The sequence below is a fragment of the Artemia franciscana genome, chromosome 5 (genome assembly GCF_032884065.1).
Source record: "Artemia franciscana chromosome 5, ASM3288406v1, whole genome shotgun sequence".
Taxonomy (NCBI): Eukaryota; Metazoa; Arthropoda; class Branchiopoda; order Anostraca; family Artemiidae; genus Artemia; species Artemia franciscana.
Genome location: NC_088867.1, coordinates 19,782,738 through 19,810,591, shown reverse-complemented (window position 1 = coordinate 19,810,591; position 27,854 = coordinate 19,782,738). Strand labels below are relative to the sequence as shown.

Below are 27,854 nucleotides of genomic sequence, written 5' to 3'. Positions count from 1 at the left end.
CACAGATGAGAAAAAGCTGCAAATAAAATTGCATCGCAGTTTGAGTCTGACGGCTGATAATTCAAATTTTTAGCAGAACTATCTGGTAAATTGGGATAAATACTGAAATGGATAGAACTGGAAATGATTTAAAAAAAATTACATGCAAAGTACCATATGGTACAGTACCAATACCACAGATGAAAAAAATGCAAATAAAACTACATCACAGTTTGAGTCTGACGGCTGATAATTCAAAATTTAGCACCACATTTAGTACCACATCACAGTCTGGGTCTGACGGCTGATAATTCAAATTGTTAGAAGAACTATCTAGTAAATTGGGATAACTACTGAAAGGGATAGAACTGGAACTGATTTAAAAGAAAATGACATACAAAGTACCATATGGTACGGTACCAATACCACAGACGAAAATAAAGCTGTAAATAAAACTACATCACAGTTTGGGTCTGACGGCTGATAATTCAAATTTTTAGCAAAACTATCTGGTAAATTGGGATAACTACTGAAAGGGATAGAACTGGAACTGATTAAAGAAAAAAAATGATATACAAAGTACCATATGGTACAGTACCAATACCACCGATGAGAAAAAGCTGCAAATAAAATTGCATCGCAGTTTGAGTCTGACGGCTGATAATTCAAATTTTTAGCAAAACTATCTGGTAAATTGGGATAACTACTGAAAGGGATAGAACTGGAACTGATTAAAAAAAATGACATGCAAAGTACCATATGGTACAGTACCAATACCACAGATGAGAAAAAGCTGCAAATAAAATTGCATCGCAGTTTGAGTCTGACGGCTGATAATTCAAATTTTTAGCAGAACTATCTGGTAAATTGGGGTAAATACTGAAAGGGATAGAACTGGAACTGATAAAAAAAATGAAATACAAAGTACCATATGGTACGGTACCAATACCACAAACGAAAAAAAGCTGCAAATAAAACTACATCACAGTTTGAGTCTGACGACTGATAATTCAAATTTTTAGCAGAACTATCTGGTAATTTGGGATAACTACTGAAAGGGATAGAACTGGAACTGATTTCTAAAAAATAATGTACAAAGTGTCATATGGTACAGTACCAATACCACAGACGAAAAAAAGCTGCAAATAAAACTACATAACAGTTTGGGTCTGACGGCTGATAGTTCAAATTTTTAGCAGAACTATCTGGTAAAATGTTCTTTAAGAAGAATACGTTGGCAGCTTACGTGAGGATAGAAACTTGGTTTAGTGCAAATAAATTATCTATTAATATGTCAAAAACTAAGTTCATGATTTTCTCTTATACTAGCCAGTCACTACCTGAACTTTATAGACTACCCATTGATTAATCTACTTATTTAGAGTGTGGATCTACTACGAGATATTTAAGTGTGCTAGTTGATTACCACAATATCCACAGACCGGCTGACACAACAAATGAAGCACTCTGATTGGTCATGCGTAACAGAAAACAGAATTGAATTCTCTCTCTCTTACTTAATCTATTTTGCCTTACTCAACCTTACTACACGAATGTGAACAATGCCTTTAGTAAAATAAATAACAGTATTGTTTTATATTTTACCTTTTCTGTATTTCTCAAAGTATATTTTAAGCATCTTTTTATCCTTAGTTTAAATATTTTCAGTCATTTTTAGACAGATAACTTTTTTTTTTAAACAATTTTTCTTAAGATAATCATAACTCTATATAAAAGCAAGCCAAAAATCTTTAAAACAAAATAAAACTTTAAAAAGCGATTGGTCGGATATCGTTCGTCTCAGTCCATCGCACCGATTCAAATAAAAACAAGGCGTTGCAAAGATAATAACAGAAAAGACAGAATAATGGCAAAGAAAAACAAATCCAAATCTGGCACCGGAATCTATAAACCAAAACTGAACTAAACCAGTTAATAAATGCAAAGCATTATTTTAAACGTAAAAAAAATATTTTGCTACAAGTAAAAGGTATTGTGTCGCAAAGTAAGTCGTCTTGAACAAATGCTATTAAAAGTCAGCATAACGACGCTTTATTAGGGACTTAGAAAGAAGTAAAAAAATAGGGAAACCTGTAGGAATTTTTAGTATTGAAAATGGACATTTTTTGGGATTTTTCACCGAACTTCTAAAGATTTTAATAATTTGAAATGGAAACACTAATTAGGTTGGCATTAGGCCTATTAGTCTGGCAAAGCCTATTAGTCAACGTTTGTACGCAAGCAATAGGAGCTGTAGTTTTTTTTTTCAATCGAAATGGGAAGTCGAGTTGTTTATATAAAAATATATTTTCCTAAGATTATTACAAAAATATAGATGTGCTTATAATGCAAAAAGGTTCTTAAAATGTGCTCAAGAAAAACAAAAAACCCAAACATGTTTTGTTTCCACGAACCAGATAGACTGGCTCGCCCGGCGTTCTGAACCCGGCATTTATTGAAGAATTTGCTCAGCTGCAGCACTATCATTATTAGATTTAAATAAATATTGTTATTTCAATTAAATGACTTCCAAAGACTTTTGGGGTGCTGAATCCGAAGGTAAATTAAAGTTCTGCTGGTAATTTGTGTAGAAATATATAATTTAATTTCTCAGGTATGGAATATCTGAATGGGTCTCCCCTGAACTGGCACCTGGGATTGTCTTTTGAACCCTATTAATAGGCTAGTCCAAAATACAATTTATATAGCCTAGGAGTGATAATTGAATTAGGAAACAGCATAAAAAGAAATATAGTGATTATGAAATCAAGAATAGACCACAAGGCCTATTCTGGAAGGTTGTTATTGAGCCACTATCTTTACCCATCTCCTTATTTCAAGTGCTTAACAGATCAGGCCTACACAGAATGGCAAGTCTATGTCTAAGATACAAAAAAATATCCAATTGAGCAAAATTATGTAGTCTAAAATTAAAACACACCTTGTTACCAAAGAGGGATTGAGAAAAATTGCACATATCAATGAATAGTCTAGCTGTACTACTACTACTAACAACTCACTATAGTACTGAGTCACCTGAGGCCAAGATGGCTATGAATACCCCTGCTCCATCCCAATCTTTTCAAAGAGTCCCTCTTTACACCCTCCAAGGAATTTCCTGTTTCCTATTAACCTTTCTTTATGACATCCTACTATCCCAGACAAGGACAACATGCTTTCCATTTAGCCCTAAACAGTTGGCCAAAAAGGACAGTCCTTGGCAATCTGTCATCCTTAATCTGCAGAAAGTAGGCCTACTCTAGCCATCTCAACCTTTTGTTCATTATAGCCATAGAAACTTGGATTAAACTGCAGTTTTTTACAGCCTACTGTTTGAAATACAGTCAGTCAGCTGGGTACCCAGAACAATCTGTAGACAATTTGTTTCTAGAAAACATTTAGTAGGCTACATCTAGGCCCAAAGTGAATGGGTTGTTTAATCCAATGTCAATAACTGCATCTCTGATATTAAAATCAAGTTGCACAGATTTTGCCCACTTGAGAATGCCTCAAGATCAGCTTAGATGACTGTGGGACTTTGTGGGTCATGGATGGGACCAATTATTTAGAATAGTCCACTTACAAGCAATTTTTTATGATTAAAGGTGCATTTTTTATGAAAATATTAAATAAAGTTAGACCCAAAACTGTTCTTTGGGAAACTCAACTTTCTACAACTGCTGATTCTGAGAATAAGATTGATCTGCTGACTCCTAACCATCTGCTCTCTATTGGTAAGAAACTGCATTGTCAAATTGACAACATCATTGTGGGTGCTTCTTGCACCAAGTTTAGAATTTTGTTTCTTGTGACATACTTTATTAAATGCTTTGTGTAGATCCAGTATTATCATGTTAATAGGATATCTCTCATCTTTATGCTTTGTTACATGCTTGTATGTATCAATAAGTGTCAGCTGAATAATTAGAACAAAATTCATGTTGATTAGGCCTTAGGAGGCTGTTAGTATTTAAATGAAATCATAAGGGCTGAATTGACTATACCTTTGGGTAGTGTTCTAATTGCTGATGTAAGTCTAATTGGTCAATAATAGTTAGCTTCATCTCTATTGCCCCCTTTGTGTACAGGTGTGATGTAAGTATCCTTCCAATCTGACAGAATATATTTAGTACTTAAAGGACTTGGAATAGAAAAGTCAGGGGATAAGACAATCCTGTATATGTTGTATTTATTAACCAAAGGAGGGGGGTACTCCATCTGGTCCTGTAGATTCATTTGGGTTAATGTTCTTCAATCTGGTTTATACACCAGTTTTGGTAATATTAATGGGAGCCATACCTTTTTAAAATTTCACATCCTGGAGACTCTGGAATTGGAGCCTCATCAGGGACAGTAAATACTGAGATGGGCTGCTTATTTAATGTATTGGCTATCTTCCTTGTCTTGCAGAACTTTGTGCCATCTAGTACAAGTTGGGGGGACATAATTTTTACCTAAGTTGTGAGATGATGCATACCTCCAAAGTTGCTTGGGGTTAGATTTTGTTGTAATTGCTAATGATTCCTCATATGTTTTGGTGGTGTTTATAGTAAGACTTCTCAGTTGGTTATGTGCCTGTTTATATTTTGTGTAATAATCCACCTGATTGTGATTCTTTATGTACAGCTTTCAGTATTCCTTTTTTCTATTCCTGGCCTTTTTAATTGCTTTTGTAATATACAGGAAGGTTTTGGCTTCCTTTTCTATCTTACAGAAGAGTGATTTTCAATAGCTTCCAATAATATTCTTTTCATAGTTGACCATGAGTTCTCTATATCTGTATCATAGGCAGCACAACAGTGCTGCTTAAGTAGAGAACAATGCTGGCATAATTTTTTTTTTTGACTAGGACACTTTGTATCCAAGGACATGGTAGAAACTTCAAAAAGGGCTCATTCCATTGGAAATTGAAAGGGCTTGTGCCCTTTTTAATAGTCAAAAGTGATTGAAGGGTAACAAAACCACCTCCCATTTTTATGCAAAGGGTGGATGTATAAACTTTGGAGGGGGCTCATTGTATCAGTAATCGGAGGTTTTAGTGCCCTTTTTAAGATTTAAAGTGATTTGAGGGCAGATGGCCCTCTTACCACATATTTATCCAAAATGCATCTGATAGAAGTTTTGAGATACTGTTTCAAAATAGTTCAAATGGCATATAGAAAGGCTTTTATGGTTGAAACAAACACCCAGAGCCTGGGGGCAAGGGTTGTAAGATATGCCCAAAGGATATTTAAGGTTTTTATGGAAGGGTTGGCTGTATAAACATGAAGGAGGCTCACTTGGTCAAAAATTGTAAGCTCTAGTTCCCTTTTTAAGATTAAAAAATGATGGAGGGCAACTAGCCCCCCCCCCTTCCACCTACCCCTCTTTTCACCTAACAAATCTGATTGAAGTTGTGAGATAGTAATTTTGTTCAAAATAATTGAAATATCATAACAATGCCTCTAGGATTTACACAACTTCTCAATGCTCTTGGGATATGGTTTGTAAGTCATGCCCTAAGGGTATATAAAATTTTTATGGAATGGGTGGTTGTATAGACCTCAGATGTGGCTCATTTGATTTGTAATAGGAAGATATGGTGCCCTTTCCAAGAGTCAAAAGTGATTTGAGAGTAACAAGCTCACCCAGTCCCCCCTTCCCACTCCCATCATTTACCCAAAGACATCAAATCAAAATTTGGAGATGACAATTTTGTTCATTGCAGTTGAAGGGTCTGGAAATTACATCTTAGAAGAAAAAACCCTGCCCCCATTGCTCTCAGGGTGATGGCTGTAAGTTTTGCCCTTAGGGCATATAATTTTTTTTTTTAAGAAAGGATGGTTGTATATTCTTTGGAGAGGACAGATTGGATTGGTAATCAGAATTTTTAGTTAGATTTTTAAGAGTAAAAGTAATCAGAGAGCAACCAACCACCCCCCCCCCCCCCTACACACACATCATAGTTTGTATCAACCCAAAAATCCTTTGGACTATTTTGAACAAAATGACTAAAAAATTCTATTGGATTCATTTCAGGAAAACATGATGTGTGTGGGAGGGGGGTAGCTGCACTCTGATTACTTTTACTCTTAAATAGGGCACTAAAAATTCTGATACCAGTTCAATGAGTCCTCTCCTAAGTATATACAACCAGCCTTTCAGTAAAAACCTTATATGCCTCCTGGTCATAACTTACAACCCTATCCCCTGGGGTTCTGAGTCAACCCTAAAGGCATTGTTATATGGTCTTTTTAACTATTTTGAACAAAATTACTATCTCACAATTTCAATCAGATGCATTGTTGAGGGACAGAGGTTAGTTGCCATCCATCACTTTTGAATCTTAATAGGTAGCTAGAACTTCCAATTTTCAACCAAATAAGCCTCCTCAAAAGTTAAACAACCATCCCTTCCATAAAAACCTTAAGTGCCCTCTGGGCACAACTTGCAACCCTTGCCCCCAGGCTCTGGTAGTATGTATCAACCCCAAAAGCCTTATTATATGATCTTGACTATTTTGAATAAAATGAATAAAATTTCTATTGAATGCATTTCAGGACATGATGTGTGTTTGTGTGTGTGTGGGGGGTAGCTGCACTCTGATCACTTTTACTCTTAAAAATCACACTAGAAATTCTTATTACCAATCCAATCTGTCCTCTACTGTTACTACTACTACTGCTAATAAAATACAAACATTGCAACTACTTCTACTACCACAGAAAATATTGTGGTAATAGTACTATTGAGACCTAGTCTACAAAGGTAAAATTTGAGAGAATGTTAATGAGAATTCGAACTAGCAAAAGACATTATGTGCATTTAGGTTTTCAAAATAGTGTATCATAAGAATTGATTTGTGTATTAAGTTGGAACTCTCAGAGAATGCTGAAATGGGAAGATCACTACTACTTCTGTTGCAACTACTTGTAAGGTTAGTAGAATTAAGATGAAAATTTCAAAAAGTATATGAATATACAGGTTATCAAAAGGGCATGTCAACAATGTCATAGCAATGGCTAATTTATTAAGTTGAGTAGCAATACTACTACTGTGATTACAATTACTACTATACCTAAGGGTATGAAGGTGAAACTTTCAGAGAATATTTCTAAAAATTTCTGTTGTACAGATGACAGTTCAAAAGGGCATACAGCAATATCTTAGGAACAGTTTTGTATGTGAAGTTAAAACTTACACAGCTTGTTGTGGGGGATGTTGAACTAACCAAAAGACAATATTTGCATGTTAATACTACTACTACTACTACCACTGCTACTATTATTATTATTACGGCTACTACTACTGTTACTGCTAAAGCTTAGACTACTACTGTTAACTCTACTTCTATTGCTAACAAACTTAAGGGTTGTAAGGCAAAAACTTTTGAAAAGATTGAAACTGTACCGAAATTGATCAAAACACACTACGCCCTCATAGGTTGTTAAGAGAACACATAATTAATGGTTCATAATCAATTTATTATATGTTGAAGGGGATGTTGAAAAGAAAAAAAGGCGCTATGAGCATACTGCTACTAAATGCTAAATCTGTCAAAGACAATTGATCAAATTTTTTGCAAATGGTATTAAGTTTTATTTTCCAGGTCAACTAGAGGAGGTATAAAACTAAATTAAACACTACTATTTGTGTCCAGATTTTTAAAATGGTACAATGTTGTTGAAAATTGTTGAAAAGTTTCTCCAGCATAAAAATAGCAGGTCAAGCTATAAATTCTTAAAGAAAACCTGACAAGATTTAGACTGTTATCTTTTTTCCCTCAAAAAGACTATGTCAGTTTAAAACGAACAGAAATTAATTTAAAAAAAAACAAACTTTTCAACAAAACAAGTTTTTTCAAAGGGAAGTAAAGAACTCCATTAAAGCAAAAATAGAGTCAAATGATTTAGCAAGTGTGAAACTACAACAAATCAGCAAGGAAAAATAAATGAAACCCAAACAAAATAAACAGAAATTTCAATAAATAACAGTCAAACTCAAAATGAGCATAAATTAACATGAGAAGGGCTCAAAACCCCTATGCCTTCCTAAGCGCAGAGCATACTTTGCATTTTTTGACTTAACTTTAGCAAATCAAATATTATTAACATTATATGGTATAAATATCATTATATGTCCATTAAACTAACAATGCACATTCATTTGTATTTTTTCAGTCAAGTGCAAATATTGTTCTGGTCTTGGGAGGTCTTAGATTTTGTAGTCTCCTGCCATATGCCATATTTTTTCTTGTAAGCCTGATGGGCATTTGGTGGCTCCTTCAATTGGTCTTTTGTTGTGGTGGTAGTAGCAGGGGGTACAATGAACACCAAAATGGCCCAAAACTCCCTTTTAAAGTGTCAGTTAGACACCATGGAAGTGGGTAAGGATTGTGTATTTCAGCATGTCAAGACTTAAGTTAGCTCTAATATATGTATGTATATATATATATATATATACCAAACCTTATTGCCAAATTTTTATTGCAGCAGTCAACCCACAACTGACAAACTGTGAACAAACTAAGAATTACTCATGTCCTGAATAAGTAGCAAACCATCTAAAACCTCTTCTAATAGATGGCGTTAAATTATTTCATTGACTTTGAACAGTCAATGAAATGGCATAGTACCATCTTTTTTGGCAATTAAAGTATCCAGGGGCTGGACGAGAGAGTCTTGTGGGCCGTAGTTTGGAGACCCTTGTTCTAGTTAATTGTTTTTGTCTTATTTTGGTCTCTTTTCTTCTTGTAATTCATTGCTTCACTTTTGTCTTGTTGTTTATAGATAATTAAAAGTAAATTATTATTATTTATAGGGTAAATGCTTACCAGTATTTTATAGAATAACAGTTAAATTTTGTTCCCCAGTTTAATCTAATGTCTTTGAAATACACATATTTGGATTATCTGTCTTCTAAAGCCCCTGAATGAAAGAGACATGTTTTATTTTTGAAATGTTATTTAACTTGAAGGCTCTGTTATTCTATTACCTGTATAGTTTTTAAGCTTCTGGAAAAGATTACATTTTCATAATAGTCTTCTCATGGCCCGTGAGCAGCGGGGAGGGGTGCATGTTCACTCTATCCTGAAGTCCTAAGATTGTTGTAGTTGCATATGCAGTTGTGGCACAGGATGCAGTTGTGGCACAGGATGCAGGGGCAGCAATTTGCTTTTGCTTTTATGATGCCAATGTCAGCCTATTGTAAAAAAATCTTAAGGGTCTAACTTCCATAACTTTATTGTATTTTGGAAAATCTTGTATAATTCTTGCCTGCTATTAAAAAGAGCATGTGTTGCTTTTCCTTGAGCCTGGGCATAAAGTATAACGCTTCTTGTCTCTGTCAAACAAGACTATCCAAAGCTTTTCTGCCAAATTTTTGTTTAGTTGAGCAACAGGTTTAAACTAAAGTTAAGCCCAAGCCTAAATGTATTTAAGCTGTGGAACGATTTCCTGTTTCCATTGCCGAGAAATTTTCTTAGAATCGTAAGTGGATAACGATATTCCCACAACTCCAAATGTGCTGCCATCTACTTCTGCATTCTGTTTCTGTTTGTAATCCCAGTTAAATTTGAAATTTTGTTGTCTGTGTTTGGGGACTGAGGCAAAGGAATGATGGATGCACTGTGGGGATACCTGGGAAAGGGCAATGATACCCAGTTGGAAACAGGACTGCATAAAAATGACAAATTAAAAATATCATCATTTAAGTCTGGGTTGAGAGAGGTGTAGGTAACACTTGCCCCCTCCCTCCCCTAGTGAGAAGTTTCCTGGAAGTGCTCACGAGAAGAATGATATAATATGTTCCTTGGTATGAATTGCCACTTTAACGTTAGTGGACAATTGGATTGTTCCCTTGCCATATTCCCTTCTCAATTATTCTGTTGCATTCTCTTGCAATATTGAACAGTTCGCCCATGGCAAGAAAATCAGCATTTAAACTAGGAGAGATACAATTTTCTTTTAACGCTGATCCATACTCCTTGAATAATGATCAATGTAAGTGAGTCAAATATGTCATGATAAACTTGGTTATAAGCTACAAGTATCTGAAAATTTAAGGGATCAAGGATTATTTTGTTTTTGTATTCAAGAAAATTGGATAATTGATGTGCTGAAGCTCTCCAAGACCTGATTAGTTACAAAACACCTGGAGGCCAAAAAATGGGCACTTGAAGTCCCTTCCCCGATCCTTCCAACTCTCCACCCTCAACCCCACTCGTTGCCAACTTCTCAGAAAGGTAGACATATTGCACCTTTTGTGAACCAGAATTATGGAAGAATTTTTAACTTATTACTGTGGACTTCGACTGTGAGACTAAAGTGCCTTGACACCCTCTAATCTTCCCCGCTTCTAATAATCTGATTATTCAATAATCTATTGCCGATAAAAATGCTATTTTGGTTAAATTTTGAAAATTAACAGCTAACCAATAATGTTTTCAAACAATTTTAGATCACTTTTTTTTCTTCAATCTAATTTATTGGTCAAACTGTTGCTCGTCTTGAACAAGAAATAATGAGTGATACTTAAGTAATAGCCGAGTCTTGGATACGAATTCCAAAAAACAGTATACAAATTAAAATTCTGATTTTTATGCTGATTTCAGATATGTTAAACTTATTAAGTTTGAAGCAGTTTATCAATCAATCAATTTATTAATACTAAAAGAAAAACTATTACAAAAGTAAAGCGGTAACGAGGCCCAAGAAGCTTTGCTTGTAATGGACCACTAAAAGTGTAATGGACGTCAAAAGTGATACTTCTTAGCAGGTAATTATTTTAATTGGAAATTAAAAGTTCTTGATACCATTTTCAGGACTCAAGTTGTTGGAGGGTGACCAGTCCTCTTTCTTTGCCCTTTTCTGGTACCTGACCTTCTTAGCCCAAAAAAACATACGATCGAAATCTTGAGCTAGCCATTTTTTCAGAATTGTTAAAGGGTTTGATAAATATACGTATGTGGACGACATGACCCCACTGTCCCTGGGGCAAGGACTCTAAATCATTCAAATTTCCAGTTGTTTACAGAAGGGCTCTATAGTGGTAAAATGGGACGTTTTGTTTTATGCCTCCTTCCCCCCCAAAAAGAGTTGGATGAAAACTTTTTCCCTGACCACTTTTGTATGGAAGGGATAATTGTAGAAACTTGAGAATGTTATTTGGTTGGAATCGTGCCTAGTGCCTTTTTTCAGGGAAAAAGTGAATGGTGGGCAACCGTTCCTTTTTCTGCTGCTCCCCCTGTGTAACTTCAAAAATGTCGGATATAAATTTCGATACAATCATTTTGATTAGAAACTTGGACAGGTCATCATTACCCCTACTTTGGGGATCTACATCACCCCTAAAGCCCTTGGGGAAATCGCCCTAAATTACGTAAATGCCCCATTGTTCACAGAAAGGTTTTGGGAGAAGAGGCTGCCTCTTGAGATATAAGGTTCAAACTTTTGGGATGTATTGGGGGCGGGGGGAGGGGGTTATCGGATATTGATTTATGACTTGGAGCAGAGGTTAAAGGTTAATAAAAATGATATGCATCCAGGTTGTCAAAATATTGTTTTAGGCGTTTTGAGCCCCTCTGGGACTAGAATCTGTTTCCGGTGAAGTAGCTATGTAGATCGAAAGAAACTTGATGTGCCTACGTTAAAAATGTAGGGTATTGGTAATAACCTAAGAACGGTTTGTGGCATTAAGTTGAAACTTACGGAGGTGTTAAGGGTAAATTTAACCTCAGATTTTGATTTGGAGGGGGGCAGCAGAGGTGAATCTAAAGACATTATGAATATCCAGGTCATCAAAATGGTATATTAGCAACATCTTGAGAACGAATTAAGTGATACCACAAAAGCGTTCAGGTAGTTCTATGAGGAGGGGAAGTTCATTTTGTATTCGAGGGGAAGAGGCTAAAAATATTATATCCCGATATCTAGGCCTATATCTGAATGTTTTGTACCATAACCTCCTATGGGAATTAAACCTATTCATTTAAAAAAAGCGAGGTAATTCAAAAGACGTTGTGTGGTACTAGATTGGGAATGGATTGCGATGTCAAATCCAAGCATTCAGGGACTGTTAGGATAGCCAAGTTTACCTCAAACTTTCATCTAGGATGAAGGGGATAAGAATTTTTTTCCCATTTACCTAAACGTTTTTGCACAGTAAGCTTCTATTGGACCTATAGTATATTCAAGTTTAAGTAGCAAGGTAGATCACATCACACTGTGAGTTGTTAGATGATAAAAGCAGAGCATCTGCAATGGTTCTTGGCATTTACCCCTGCGGAAATCCCCCCCCCCCTCCCGCAGAAAATACCCCCGTGGAAAGTAAGGCTTTCCAAATTTGAGAATTTTAATTGAGTTATGTTTTTTTATTTCCCGTAGAGGGAAGGAATTTTGGTACTTGTTTATTATACGCCCCTCACTCAAGTCTACAGTGTATAAAACTCGAGAAGAAACCGGTTTCTTCGTTCACTTCTTTCAGTCTAGCGTGAGACAGGACAAATGATAGAATAGATGGGAAAGATATAATTTGGGCGTATATATATTTGAACATAAGGATATATATTTGATATATATCCTTGAATATATATTTAAAAGATATATATTTGAACATAAGGGGGGGGGAAGTATTTTGACAGTTTGAAGTCAGAAAACAATTCTTATTTCATAATATGCAGAATAATTGTACCTAACAAATTTTGCGTGCGGATCTACTATCCCCCTCCCCTAAGGTGCAAATATATAGCCCAAAATTGTGTCTAAAGTAACGAAGAAACCGGTTTGTTCTCGAATTTTACTCATCGTAAACTTGAGTAAGTGGCGTATAAAACATAAGTAACAGAATTTTTAATGGAGATTGCCGGATTTCCCGGTATTATTTATAAACGATCAGAAATTAAGTTAAAAAACTAGTTTTTTCAACTGAAAGTAAGGAGCACCACCAAACCTTAAAACGAACAGAAATTATTACGTATAGGGAAGATATGCCTCCTCCTCAAGATCTTGTTTTTTACGCTAAAGTTTTTTTTTATAGAAGTTTAAAACAAAGCTTATTATTCTATTTAAACGTTCATTGTGTTTCAGGAATCGTTCTTATAGAATAAAGACAAAAAGTCAAAACTTAGCGTAAAGAGCAAGGTCTTGTGGAAGGGGCAACTTCTTTCATATATGTAATAATTTATTTTAGTTTTAAGTTTTGATGTTGCTCCTTACTTTCAGTTGAATTATCTTTTTTTAAATTTTTTATTGGTTTTAAATAATACCAGGAAATCCGGCTCTCTATCTATGAAAAATTCCGGTCTTCACGTATTATACGCCACTCACTCAAGTTTACGATGTGTAAAACTCGAGAACAAACCGGTTTCTTCGTTATTTAAGAAACAGATTTGGGCTATATATTTGCACATAGGGGAGGGGGTAGCGAGTGGTTGGGGAAGGCAAGAGGACTTTTAATAATATGTTTTCGGAAAGTGATAAGGTTTCCAAAACATTTTCATGCTAAATATTAGTTTGACCGAAAAGGATCGACAGTTTTTTCTTGAAAGCATGAAACTTATATTCGTAAGTTATTGGGTCAAGGGGACCCTTATTTGCAAAAAAACAAACTTGAAATAAATTAGTTCGCCCTGAAATGATCCCCAAACCTTTTTTTCGAATCAGCTAAGGCTCGTAGTATTTTTGTTTTGCCCATATACGTGATTTCGAATGATTTTAATCATTTCAGACCAAAAATACTAATAGTCTTCCAATGTATATTTAGCCCAATTTCGTCTCTGCAAATGGCTTGAAAATGAGGTTCATAAGTTTCTTGACCAGTTAAGTCCCTGTACAGAAAACAAATTTTCGTCTAATTTCGGCAGCATCGGTTTTTGACGCCTGAAAATGAGCTCAAAGTCTCTTTTGTTTTGGCTTCTTTTAACTTATAGGGTATGTAGGCAGGACCGGGCAGACCTCAATGAAAACAATCATTATCTAATGGTTGGTTTTATCTATATATGATGAATACCTGAAATGAGCCAACCCGTTTCGTTTTCTCAGATTAGTTAAGGCTTACAGGGTATATAGATAGAGACAAGGGGATCTCGGTGAAGACAATTAGCTATGAAATTTTTTTTTTTATTAATTCTTGACCCCAAAAAATGGGGCAAACATTGTCTTCCCTCATCTGCGTGAAACTTTAAGGTGGGTTAGACCAAGGAAATCCTAACGAGGAAAATATATGGTAAAATTCTATTTAATTGACTTCTTGCTATCTCGGAAAGGGTTTAGGTTAGGAAAATGAAACTTTCAGGGATGTTTCTAAAGGCTAAAGTATGTCCCGGGAAGGTATTTTAAAGTACCTACTCCAATCCTTCACCTTCTAGAGGGCCCTGAAATTTGCCTACATGACAGGGTTATACCTAGTGAAATTTTGACAAAACAACGTTTTATCTTAATCTTCAGCTACTAGTTGCTTTTTCTCTGCCTTTAGTTCTGAAAATGCAATTTTTGTTATTTGAGTAGAATTTTGAGCCATATCGAGGTTTTTTTTCAAAATTTAGGAAATGCATTTGCATATCTTTAAAACCTTATAAAATGGAATTGAGTAAAGTTATGAAGCTAAAAGCAATTTTGTTGTACTTAAATTAAGCAGAAGATCCATTTTGCAAGGTTTCACTTTTATAACACACATATTTTTAAAGGTCATCAAAGGTCAGGGCCCTCTAGAGGGAGAAGGAGTGGTGGTAGTTGCTTCAAAATACCTTCCCAGGATATACTTTAGTCTGTAGATTCATCCCTGAAAGTTTCATTTTCATAACCTAAATCCTTTCTGAGATAGCAAGAAGTCAATTAACTAGAATTTTACCAAATATATTTTTGGAGAAAAACGTGATTATATAGATTCTTAACACAGAATATTTTCTGGTCATGTAGATATCTCAGTTAGAATTTCAGGACGAAATGTGATCTTAATTATGAGAAAGAATAGTGAAAACAAATCTGATTGTGTTGCCCCGTTGGCAAAATTTGTTTTTGTCACAACAAAACAGAACTCATTATGTTAAATGGCCTTGATATGTATTTAGTTAAACAATCAAACGGTTGAAACAGAATTTAAAATAACAAATTATTTTAATGAAATGCTGGATTAAGATACAGGTATGTTCGAGCCTCTACTGGATTTGGCTCATCAAAAACACCCCCCCCCCCGTGAACGTCCGTGGGTTGTGCCACTTATTCGTAAACACTGATTAGCCTGTAATATTGTTTTTTTTATTATTGTGTTGATGATATGACAAAAAACTACCTGAAATGGTGATTGTTTTCAATAAAGTGGAACTGATGCTCTGGCCTCTAAAATGTTTTGGGGGTGGTAACCCTTCTCCTGTTTATAATTTCTGTTTGTTTAAAGTTTAACTTGGTTTTTCGATTTTATTATGTTTTAGGTTTCATAAATTATTTGTTGTCGATTCATTTTTTAACTTCTGTTGGTTTTAGTCTCATTTGTTCAATTTAGGTTCGTGTTAAGTTTCAGGTAGTATACGTTTTTATTTATGCTTGATTTTTGTTTTAATAGAGGTGTTTAGTTTTCATCTGAAAAGTTCTTTCTTGCAATCTTTAAGTAAAGAAAGAATACTTGTCATTCCCACGTGATTCTTTCTCGAAGTTCTGCTTTGATGACTGATTATAATTCAAAAAATTCAAATAGCTATGAATGTGCATTGTTAGTTCGGTTTCACTCAACCTATTTCTAAGTCAGAATTATCTATCCAATGCCTTATATATCGGCGCATAATTTTTCGGGGTATTATGTGAGGAATAAGGAGTAGCACCTACTCGTATTTTCTTGATTGTTTATTCAGTCCCCATAAAAAGCTCATATTCTGTTAAGAAAATTTTTTTGGGGCCTTTCCCCAGACTAGAATTGTTTTCGATAGGGTATAGGAGCTTACAGTATTAATCTTCAAGTCGTTCAAATAAAAGCTGTTTTTGGTCCTGTTTTTTAAATTTTTTTTTAGCAACGTTTTTTTTTTATTTGTTTCAATTTATCGTTTTTCGTCAGAATCTTCCTAGCCTAAGGACTTCAGATTATGCATTTTGAGCTGATCAAAAAAAGTTTTTGGTCGTTTTTCATGCCCTATTCTCGGGGGAACCTTACCCCCAAACAATTTTTTGGTACTTTCGGTTCCTCTCGGCCCAAGGACTTACGGCTGTAAGTTTCAAATAGCTCAAGGTCATACAAGTTGCCCATTTCTAAGTTTCTTAACACCCGATTGTTCGTTCCGTTATTGAAATCGTTCGCAGGCCGACAGGAATCACCGGTATAATAGTTAATTTGCTTTGTTGATAAAACACGGTCTTGCATAAACATATGGCTTCATTCATTCTTCATGTCAGTGACTTTTGTACCGTTGATTTTTTTTTTACTTGTTAACCACTGAATTGAAGCTCAATAGAGCTTAACTATTTTGGAACTGTTGATTTTTTTTTTTCATTCCAAGTATGTATCGTTTAAAATACAAGCTGATTAAATCAATTTGTGGTTTATGATTAAAAGACGAAATGAGTGATGGTTTATTTCTTTTCAATTTTGTCCTATATGTTCATTTACCATACACACCTTGTCTGGGCACTGGGAGAGGAATCTCTTTCTCATAACTTGTCTCTCTCTCAAAGGGTATCGATAAGATCCTGGCCCAAAATATATTCAGTTTGGGTGCTTTTGACCCCGTCCCCTCAAGAATAGGGTCCATGTGGACCCTAGCTACTATTGAAATCTAAAAGTTGTCAATTGATAGTGTTGGATAAGTCTTTTATTTTTGTAAATAAGACATGCCCATCGTAAGTAGAAGTGCTTGATGCTAATTAAACAGAGTAAACAAGAATAGAAATAAATTTGAATAGAATTATGAGAAGAAGAAAAGAGAATAGAATTAAATAGAAGAGAAGGAATAGAATTATGAGAAATAAATTTGACAAGAAGTTTCAGGACTCTTCTTGAATATGTCACTCCAATACCTTACTATGCAAAATCTTAACACAGGCCGCCGTGCCAAAAGTGGGGTAACAAAGTAGCAATGCTACTTGGCAGTTTCCAAATTTGTTGGCAGATTTTGTCTGAAAATACCATTTTTACTCATAAAGATAATTTTTGCTAAAAAAGCTGTCAAAACACGAGTTGTGCAAGGAAGCTTTTTTTTTATTGTAGCGAGGTTGAAAAATGAAATGAGCCGAAGTTATCTCTCAAATTTTGGCCGACACTTGTAACATCAGCTGTCCTAGCCAAGTGGTTAGCGCTCCAGATTTGAGGCCTGGTGTCGCTGGTTACTTGGTTTGGAACGGAGGGCAGTTGTGTGACTGTAGGCTCAGCCAGAGTTGAACCAGCTTTAAATGGGTACCTGGAGAAATCTGGGGGGGGGGAGAACACAAGAAGCATCATATGATTCGTCCCCCACCATGCAATGCACTCCCGCCCGAGGGTATTGAACCAAGAGATCGGTACCTGGGCAATGCTGACCATTAATCACCACACGATAATTTTTTTTGCAACACACCCGGGTTTTTGTTCAGGGGTTTGAGCTAAATTTGAAAAAAAAAAAAAATCCAAACAGACAATTGTACGTAATGTGTAATAAATTATGGGGAAATCGTACACATTTTGAAATTTTGAACAAGGATCTGGAGTCACTATCCCTCTGAGCTCTTGCCTTTCCGGTACCCTTAATTTGGACCAGACCTAATTGGAGGGCTTGAATCCGCCTTGAAATCTAAAAAGACACACGATCAGTAACTCGATAAAAATTTCTATGCTCAAATGGGGAGCCATTCTTGACTCAAAACCCTAATGTTGGTCTCTCCCAAGCCCTCATTTTATAGGTGCTGTATCGTAATTTGGCTTACACTTAATATATGTAAGAATCGAAGTAAATTGGATTCAGATCCGAAAATTGTAACAAATCTTTTATGATCTTAGCACTTTGTATTTTCAATATTTGTTTTCTTTACAAAATATGTCAAATTATTTAAGTAATGTTCGGAGATTGCCGGCCTCTTTGTTCATATTAAATTGGTTGTCATTGGGATCTTTAGCCTCAATATCAAGCGTATAATCTAGAAATTTTTATTTACGAATGATAATTTCAATAAGCCCTGATTGTGGTCAGTTTAACATAATTAGGGCAGGTCAATATTTCCTCTTCGGTGATTATAAATATGGAAGTGGCTTTACGATATCTATTCACCACAATAGAAGTCAGCATCTTTGTACTCAAAATTATAAGCTCGTACTAAGTAGTTAAGTATAAGCTTGTACTAAGTCCGTTAAGGCAGAATCATTGCTAGGGCTTTGACCGGGAATACCGCCCCCCCCCCCAATATGCACAGAAAATACGAGAAATTACTGGAGATGTGTATTTATTGTGTTATGTAAGAATGCATTTCCAATATTATGCAAGGAAGCATTTATTTACATTAGTTGGTGAGTTACTCCCTCTGGGCAGGACCGTCAGTACGAAAATAATCCAGCTGACGGTTATGAATTTCTGTTTTAAAGACTAGAAAGTTGAGTAAATTAGTTCATCAGCTTTAATTTTCTGTTGATAATGATGCAGATTAGTAGAATGCGACATTGAAAATAATCTGCATTGCTATAACGGTTGTAAGATGTAACTTTTATTTAGTTTTTATGCCAGGCTTGCTTAAGCGAACAAGTCTTATGACAAATAAAGCCTACGTACCCGTCACGTGCTCCACTGCGATAGGTAGGGGTCTTTCACTGCTTCCCTCATATTCAAAGTTTCTATGATTTCCTTATTTTGTTCCTGCAGTTTACCTGTTTTATTTTGTGGAGGGAAAGGTGGTTTAACTCTTTCCCTGAATGCATTACTGCGCTGGGCTCTACTTAGAGCTCAAGTCTGAAACCACTAGATTCCAGTACTCTACCTGTACCTAAGAACTCAAGATTTCCCCGAAAATACAAGATGTATGAATTTTCTGAAAGAAAAATAATAAAATGATCGTGATCATGCCTCAATACTTCGTGGCTATATTGGTAATTCTATATGGAAAATTTTCTGGGCGCTGGATTACACAAGGTAGACCCACAAACTGCCCTATTTGGTTTCTACATCAGGTCGATGATTTTTTTTCTAAAGTTGGAGGAGAGTCAACAGAGGATTCTTATACATCCCTTATTTCACTACAGGTATTTGCTTAGGTGTTTGGAACTTGCGCAGAAATTTTTGTAGTGGAGTAAAAAAAAAAAAAAAAAAAATTCAGAAGCCCAATGATTTATTTATTTTATTTTTCACCTACACGATACGTAAAGTGAATATGGTAAGAATAAATTAAAAAAAAACAAAGAGAAAAACAAATACACACACAAAATCAACGAAAAAAAACAGATAAAACAGTGGTGAGGGGACTGGGGCGCATAAGCTGTACTGGAGAGTTTTCTGTGAAGAATCTCCAAATTTAAAGTTATATCAGAAACTGAAAATTATCTAACAAGAGTCCGGTTTTTTGTCCAAGGTGGAAGATACAGAAGAAATTTGCAAAATTAAAAATAATTTATCCGAATTCTTTTAAAATTACCATTATTAAGAAGGGGAAAAGACCTGAAGCATAAAGGACAGAATGATCACAGAAAGTAGAATAAAGTTTGCTGAAAGTGAGATAGGGGGGGGGGTGCAATCAATCAGCATATGCATCTTAGAAGTACAATCCTTATCTATTGAATCAAATTTTAAACTTTTCACAGCATCGATCTCGGAAGAAAAAGATATGGGCACTATATGGCGTTGCGAAAGCATTGTACTAAAGAGGGGGACAAGAAGGCGAGTACATACAGAATGCACGGAATAGTTAATCATCGAAGAATAATGTTCATAGCAAGCTGAAAGTGGAAGGCAGTTACTTGTCATAGTATCGTCATTTAACTTGTCGGAATTGATCACTTTTCCCCAATCTTTCCTACTTACAGGGAAGTCCATACCGTCTTAACGTGCCGATCTCAGATAACGTTTATATTCGGTTTTAGTTTTACGTTTGAGATCAGCCACACACCCAAAATGAAAAGAAACTAGCTATACTTGATAATTCGAATACGAAGTGACCGGAAAACTCAATAAAATTTAGGGGTTTTTATTGGGGGTAGGGGGATCTGTCTCCCCCCCCTTTTGTGCGTCCCTGGTTTACCCTCTTTTCAAATATATTTATAATTTGTGAAAACAAGTTTTGTGTGTGCTTATCTCTTTCGCATAGGGAGCAAACTAAGATTAAAGCTCATTGATGCCAACAGTTTATTTTGGTCCAATAATATCCCATTTCGATATAAATATCCAACCCGATTACATCATGTATATCTTATATCGCGCGCCACTAGCAGTGAGGAGCGTTTGGACTTTCTCTTCTAATTTCCTTAGTCTTGACTCAGTCAGTCGTGCACTCTTTAGTTTCCACCAGGCTGATAATTTTTGCTAGTATCCTGAGGTGTTGTGTTATATAGTCTTTGGTAATTACGCGCATATTAGTGAAATTAGCTTCGTCCGTCGATCGAACAAGTGGGCTTTTGAATTTTCAGTGCATTGCAATTTATACCATCGCCCGGTTAGGATGGTCTTAAAAAATGTTCGGTGGTCGTATGATATGTTTAGGTGATAGTAGTATTTTATATAAACTGAATAACGATGATAGTGTGAATAATTTATGCTTGTGGCGGCAAGGATTGAGTAATTATGAAGGGGATGAAGATCAGTTATTGCTTGTGCCGGCTAGTGCCCTTAGTATGGATTCTGATTGGCTCAGGGCTGACTTAGCTGATATTGTTACCTTTGCTGAATTGTCGCGAATTGATAATCCTCCTGACGTGGTGAAGTCTCATAGAATTCGTAAACAATCTTGTGATTTGCCAGTTCATAAATCTGTCAGTGTTTCAAGTACATATTTAAGAAGCAAGGAGGAATCAAAGAGGAATTTGAGTTTATCTAGTTCAGTACTGAAAAGGGATTCCAATTCTAACCTGGTTGAGCCGGATAAACCGGTGAAATTCCGTAAAAATTCTTGTTTGAACTCGAAGGATAGTATCAAGAGACTGAGCAACAGTGTTGTTGAGAAACCTTGCTATAAAGGAAGTGCGAATAGGATTAGTCCAGGCCTTAACAACCAGGTCAATCTTGATAATAGAAAGAATAAGGCTAGCCATTGTCCGGTAACAAGAAAGACTAGTGCACCAGAAGTAGGATCTAAATTTAAAGGTTTGATTTTGAAAGATTTATTAGTTTATGAACAGAACATTTTGTGTTGAGTAACCTAGCTATTTGGAAAAGCTTACGGTAAAAGCTTAGGTTAATCTTGATAGTAGAAAGAATAAGGCTAGCCATTGTCCAATAACAAGAAAGGCCAGTGCACCTGAAGTAGGATCTAAATTCAAAGGTTTGATTTTGAAAGACTTATTGGTTTGATATACTTAAGAATATACAAGTTCATGTTGAATGACTTAGCGATTCGGAAAAGTGTACTGAACAGGTTGCTAATGGGCACAACAGCGACTAGAAGAGATACAACTGCTAATATAACAATACAAATGCACTTCCTTGTTAGCTAGTACACACTCGAGACTTAAAGTTAGGTTAATCACTATGAAATATACGAAAATATGGTGAAAATATAATATTTTTGTAACAAATTATTGAAACGTTAGAATTCTAGGTTAGCTACTTTTTGCTATCTTGGAAAGGAGTTAGGTTAGGAAAATGAAACTTGCAGAGATGGGTCCACAGACTAAAGTATGTCCAGGGAAGGTATTTTGAAGTACTTATCTCCATTCCTTATCCCTCTAAAGAGCAGTGACCTTTGATGACCTTTAAAAATCTGTGCTATGAAAGTAAAATCTTGAAAATCACATTTTCTGCTTAAATGAAGCATTAGAAAACTTATTTCAGCCTAACAACTTTGCTTAATCCCAGTTTACGAGGTTTCTAAGATCTGCAAATTACATTTTCTACATTTAGAAAAAAACTGATATACTATGGCTTAAATTTCTAATCAAGAAACAGGAATTGCATTTTTCAGACCTAAAACAAGAGAAAAAGAAACTGATAGCTGAAAATGAAGGTAAAATGTTGTTCTGTCGAAACTTCAATAGGTATATTCCTGTATATTATATATATACCTGTCTATTATACCTGTCAAGTAGGCAAATTTCTAAGACTTAGTAATCAGAAGAGGGTTAAGATGGAAGCTTGTCAATGCCTTCCCGAAGCATGTTTTTGGCCCTGGATTCATTCCTGAGAATTTCATTTTCCTAACTTACCACTTTTCCAATATAGGAAAAAGTAGCTAATCAATAATTTTACCATTAAATATTTAATAAAAATATGCCTACAACGTAGATTTCAACTGAGGCAAAGCTAATTGTCTGGTATAAAGACCGTTAAAACTGGTTATTGTCTGATCTGAGCGATCCAAATTGTCGAACTAGCTAACAAGGAAATACTTTTTTTTTATTCAGAGCTTGGATCTATTTTTTTCTTACTATTTTCCCTGGATGATGAAACATACGGCACCTGAGTTCCATTTTAGAATATGATGGGTTTGTTTCTGATCATCATACTCTCAAATCCTTTATTTCTTTATATTTTCGTAAAAGGTTGTCAAACCTATTCAATTGTTAAACGGCACAATCCTTCACACGAGCAAATTGAAAATATATATATATATCTCTTTCTACAGCTCAAAAAAGCATATGGTCTCAGTAGTAGAAATTTGGGAAATATTCCTCTGAGGGAGGTACTACTTTCTAAGTATCTTACCCTTACCCTCTAGAATGGTTTTGTAGATCACCGATTTAACCTTAAGAAAGTTAATATAAAAAAGCCACGCTCTAAAACTTCTTAATTTTGTACATTTGGCTGATGTCATAACTGAGATTGAAATTTCTTAGAAACTATTCGTCTTACTCTATTGGCACTCCCCTTTCGAGCCTCTTACTTGCACCAATAGAAGGGGCCAGACAAATGCAGGAATTACTTTTTTTGGTGGGACAAATTGATTAAATCAGAGAGATAAGGTGGAAATTATGGGAAGCCCAAACTCACTGTAGTTCTGATTTCTGATCTGATTATGACATATTGGGACCTAGGCATTGGAGGTGTGAACGTGCCCGCTTTTACCTTGAAGTTATTTCACTGATGGTCGTTGTCTCGCTCCGCTACATTCTTGAGTGTTCATCTTCCCGGCATGTATAGAAATAATCAAACAAAAACTGTTGTTTTTGTATGTTGATATTCTAGCTACAGTTCAACGCAGAAATTTCTTAAAAGGAGATGAAATTAATCAAAATATTTCCATATGTCTTTCTCTCTGCGGTTTTTATACTAGTGGTTAGGTGACGCACTTTCCCAATTTGAACACCTTTCTTCTTATGGAAAAGGCAATTAAGCCAGTGTATCGTTTTAGCCTTTATCCGGAATTCCAGTTTGTCCTTAATGTATATTTTTTAAAATATTGAATAAATTTAAGGTTACCAGTAACTAAATTATTGCTTTATAGTGAACGCTATAGTGAAATCGGCAAATAGCTAAATGGGTACTTGTGTGTTATCCCGAACACACTCAAAAAGGGAAGTTAGGTTAATCATAATGGAATATACCATATGATGAAAATATAATGCTTTAGTAAAAAAAAATATGGAAACTTACTCAAAGAATTATGGAAAGGAGTTCGCCCAGAACGCATTATATTAAATACTTCATCTATCCACATCTATTTATTAAATATTAAATTAGAAAAATACCTGCATCGTAGTTTATTTCCCTAAAGAATAAGCAAATTACAGCTGAATATGATTGAAAAACCGGTTTTGCTCAGATAAAACAAAGCAAACTTTTTATTGTGTTCAGGCGAATACACAAGTACCGCCAATTGTCGATATTCTTGCTTATAAGCAAGAAAAAATCCGACATTTTTCTCTTCCACATCTCACCGTCTTTGCATGATTATAAACAAGGTTGTCCTTGCAGTTTAATTCTTAATACCAAAGTGATCAATTCTATTAGGATTTAAGACTAGTTAGTTGTTTAAAAATCCTTATTTTTGATAAAAGAATATTTGTAATACAGTTTGGAAAATTCTAAATTTTTAAATTCTAACAAAAATGTAACGATCCAAGTATGTGCGTGTATACCACCATATATAAAAAAAGACTTAAAATCCCTTAGTCTTCTCACTTAGCTCTCTTTTTCATTATTTTGTGTTTGGTATTAACTGCCCCTTCAAAAATTTACGCTGTTACCGTGAACGGTTCTGAGTCCATCTGGTACTTGTACCCAGGAGGGTCTGGGGGGGGGGCTTCGGGTCTATGTCTGCTCCCTCTCCACAGTCTTGACATTTTACGATTTCAGTTGTATTTCTGATTAACTTTACTAAGTTTTAAGGCTTTTTGTTTGTTTGTACCCTCCCATTTGGCTAAATTTTTGCTTACGTACCTGTGCTGTACATATGCTCATCATGCTTTTTTTTCGACAGTCATTTAATTCTTCGCCCTACATGCTAGCGATCAGGGTTACAATTTTTGTCAGATTTTGTTCTTTTTTTATATTTTCTTTGTGTTCTGACGTTGGAAATTTTTAGGACCAAAGAATTTGTTAGTTTTTTTTAATAAAAAAAAAGAAAGGTGTGCATTTACTAATTATCATTTGGTTTCCACTTGCCGAATTACAATGTTTTTGCGCTTTTGTTAAGTTTTTTTTTAGTTGAAATATAGTTAGCAAAAGACTATAAAACCTTTCAACGTTTTACATTTGTTCTAAATTTAGTATGAAAAATCTTCAAATTATTTTCAACTGGATCTGAAACAAGACCTTTGACATTTGATCTGCTTTTTATGGCACTTGGTATTAACCAAGTGACATATAGCAGTCGCCAATTCTGTCGGTCTGTCGGTCTGTCTGTCGGTCTGTCTGTCGGTCTGTCTGTCGGTCTGTCTGTCGGTCCCGGTTTTGCTAGTTTAGGCACTTCCAGGTAAGCTAGGACGATGAAATTTGGCAAGTGTATCAGGGACCGGACCAGATTAAATTAAAAATAGTCGTTTTCCCGATTTGACCATCTGGGGGGGAGTGGGGGCCCGGTTAATTCGCAAAAAATAGAAAAAATGAAGTATTTTTAACTTATCAGCGGGTATTTGGATCTTAATGAAATTTGATGTTTGGAATGATATTGTGTCTTAGAGCTCTTATTTTTAATCCCGACCGGATCTGATGACATTGGGGGGAGTTGGAGGGGGAAAACCTAAAGTCCCGGTTTTGCTACTTTAGGCACTTCCAGGTAAGCTAGGACGATGAAATTTGGCAAGCGTATCAGGGACCGGACCAGATTAAATTAGAAATAGTCGTTTTCCCGATTTGACCATCTGGGGGGGGGAGAAGGGGCCGGTTAATTCGGAAAAATAGAAAAAATGAAGTATTTTTAACTTATGAGCGGGTGATTGGATCTTAATGAAATTTGATGTTTGGAATGATATTGTGTCTCAGAGCTCTTATTTTAAATCCCGACTGGGTCTGATGACATTGGGGGGAGTTGGAGGGGGGAAACCTAAAATCTTGGAAAACACTTAGAGTAGAGGGATCGGGATGAAACTTGATGGGAAAAATAAGCGCAAGTCCCAGATACATGATTGACATAATCGGAACTTATTTGCTCTCTTTGGGGTAGTTGGGAGGGGGGGAGTAAGTCTTAAAAATTAGAAAAATGAGGTATTTTCAACTTACGAACGGGTGATCGGATCTCAATGAAATTTGATGTTTAGAAGGATATCGTGTCTTAGAGCTCTTATTTTAAATCCCGACCGGATCTGGTGATGGGGGCGGGGAGTTGGGAGGGGGAAACCTAAAACTTGGAAAACACTTAGAGTGGAGGGATCGGGATGAAACATGGTGGGAAAAATAAACACAAGTCCTAGATAGATGATTGACATAAACGGAACGGATCCGCTCTCTTTTGGGTAGTTGGGGGGGGGGGGTTAATTCTGAAAAATTAGAAAAAATGAGGTATTTTTAACTTACGAATGGGTGATTGGATCTCCATGAAATTTGATTTTTAGAAGGATATCGTGGCTCAAAGCTCTTATTTTAAATCCTGACCGGATCTGGTGACATTGGGGGAAGTTTGGGGTGGGGAGACCTAAAATGATGGGAAACCCTTAGATTGGAAGGATTGGGATGAAACTTGGTTGGAAAAATAAGCAAAAGTCTTGCATACGTAATTTACATAATTGGAACGGATCCGCTCAATTGCGGGGGGGGGGGGGGGGGGTAATTCTGAAAAATAAGAAAAATAACGTATTTTTAACTTACGAAGGAGTGATCGGATCTTCATGAAACTTCATATTTAGAAGGACCTCGTAACTCTGATATCTTATTTTAAATCTCAACCGGATCAAACGTAATTGGGGGGGGGACAGTTGGGGGGACCGGAAATCTTAGAAAATACTTAAAGCGGTGAGATCAGGATGAAACTGGATGGGAAGAATAGAAACCTGTCTAAGATACGTGACTGACATAACTGGACCGGATCTGCTCTCTTTGGTGGAATTGGGAGGGGGGAGGTAATTTTGAAAATTGAGGTATTTGTAACTTACGAAAGGGTGACCAGATCTTAATGAAATTTGATATTTAGAAGGATCTTGTGCTATAAAGTTTAACTTTAGGTTCTGACCTTCTCACAAGTGCCAAATGAGCTCTTGGCTCTTCCGACCTCGTCCAAATGAGCTCTTGGCTCTTCCGACCTCGTACCATATGAGCTCTCGGCTCTTCCGACCTCGTCACAAGTGCCATATGAGCTCTTAGCTCTTGTTTCATTGTTTATTCATAAAATATTAGTAGCTTTTTTAAAGAAAAGAAAGTCGGTCATTTCCGCGTGTAATAATCCATCATCAAAGGTTTTTGCATAGATAAGTCTTACAAAAAAGGATTTTGTGGAAGCCATTAATGATATGTCTAACTATTAATGTCAAAACTACATTTCCCAAGTGGTAGGCAATCACCTTGAAAGAGAAATCCTAGAAACGGTTACAACTTCAAGATGCACTGGAATTCGGAGGCGCTATTTTTATGGCACTTGGTATTAACCAAGTGACATATAGCAGTCGCCAATTCTGTCGGTCTGTCTGTCGGTCCCGGTTTTGCTACTTTAGGCACTTCCAGGTAAGCTAGGACGATGAAATTTGGCAAGCGCATCAGGGACCGGACCAGATTAAATTAGAAATAGTCGTTTTCCCGATTTGACTATCTGGGGGGGGGGGAGTGGGGGCCCGGTTAATTCGCAAAAAATAGAAAAAATGAATCATTTTTAACTTATCAGTGGGTGATTGGATCTTAATGAAATTTGATGTTCGGAATCATATTGTTCTCAGAGCTCTTATTTTAAATCCCGACCGGATCTGATGACATTGGGGGGAGTTGGAGGGGGAAAACCTAAAGTCCCGGTTTTGCTACTTTAGGCACTTCCAGGTAAACTAGGGCGATGAAATTTGGCAAGCGTATCAGGGACCGGACCAGATTAAATTAGAAATAGTCGTTTTCCCGATTTGACTATCTGGGAGGGTGGAGTGGGGCCGGTTAATTCGGAAAAAATAGAAAAAATGAAGTATTTTTAACTTATGAGCGGGTGATTGGATCTTAATGAAATTTGATGTTTGGAATGATATTGTGTCTCAGAGCTCTTATTTTAAATCCCGACTGGGTCTGATGACATTGGGGGGAGTTGGAGGGGGAAAACCTAAAATCTTGGAAAACACTTAGAGTGGAGAGATCGGGATGAAACTTAATGGAAAAAATAAGCGCAAGTCCCAGATACATGATTGACATAATCGGAACTGATTTGCTCTCTTTGGGGTTGTTGGGGGGGGAGTAATTCTTA

The 27,854-nt window shown here is 35.9% G+C and overlaps 1 protein-coding gene across 8 annotated transcripts in view; it reads left to right on the top strand.

The window, feature by feature from the left end:
• Window positions 1-2,441: 2,441 nt before the first annotated feature.
• LOC136027069 (ensconsin-like) overlaps window positions 2,442-27,854 on the top strand; it is a 171,168-nt gene continuing 145,755 nt past the window's right edge. For 3 of the 8 annotated variants that reach the window (XM_065704006.1, XM_065704005.1, XM_065704004.1), the window contains exon 1: window positions 2,442-2,538. In XM_065704006.1, coding sequence (XP_065560078.1) covers window positions 2,502-2,538 — 37 coding nt within the window. In that variant the 5' untranslated portion in view covers window positions 2,442-2,501. Of the gene's footprint in view, window positions 2,539-20,262; window positions 21,194-27,854 lie in introns of those variants that run through there. The other 5 variants (XM_065704001.1, XM_065703999.1, XM_065704000.1 and 2 more) reach the window with 4 other exon arrangements.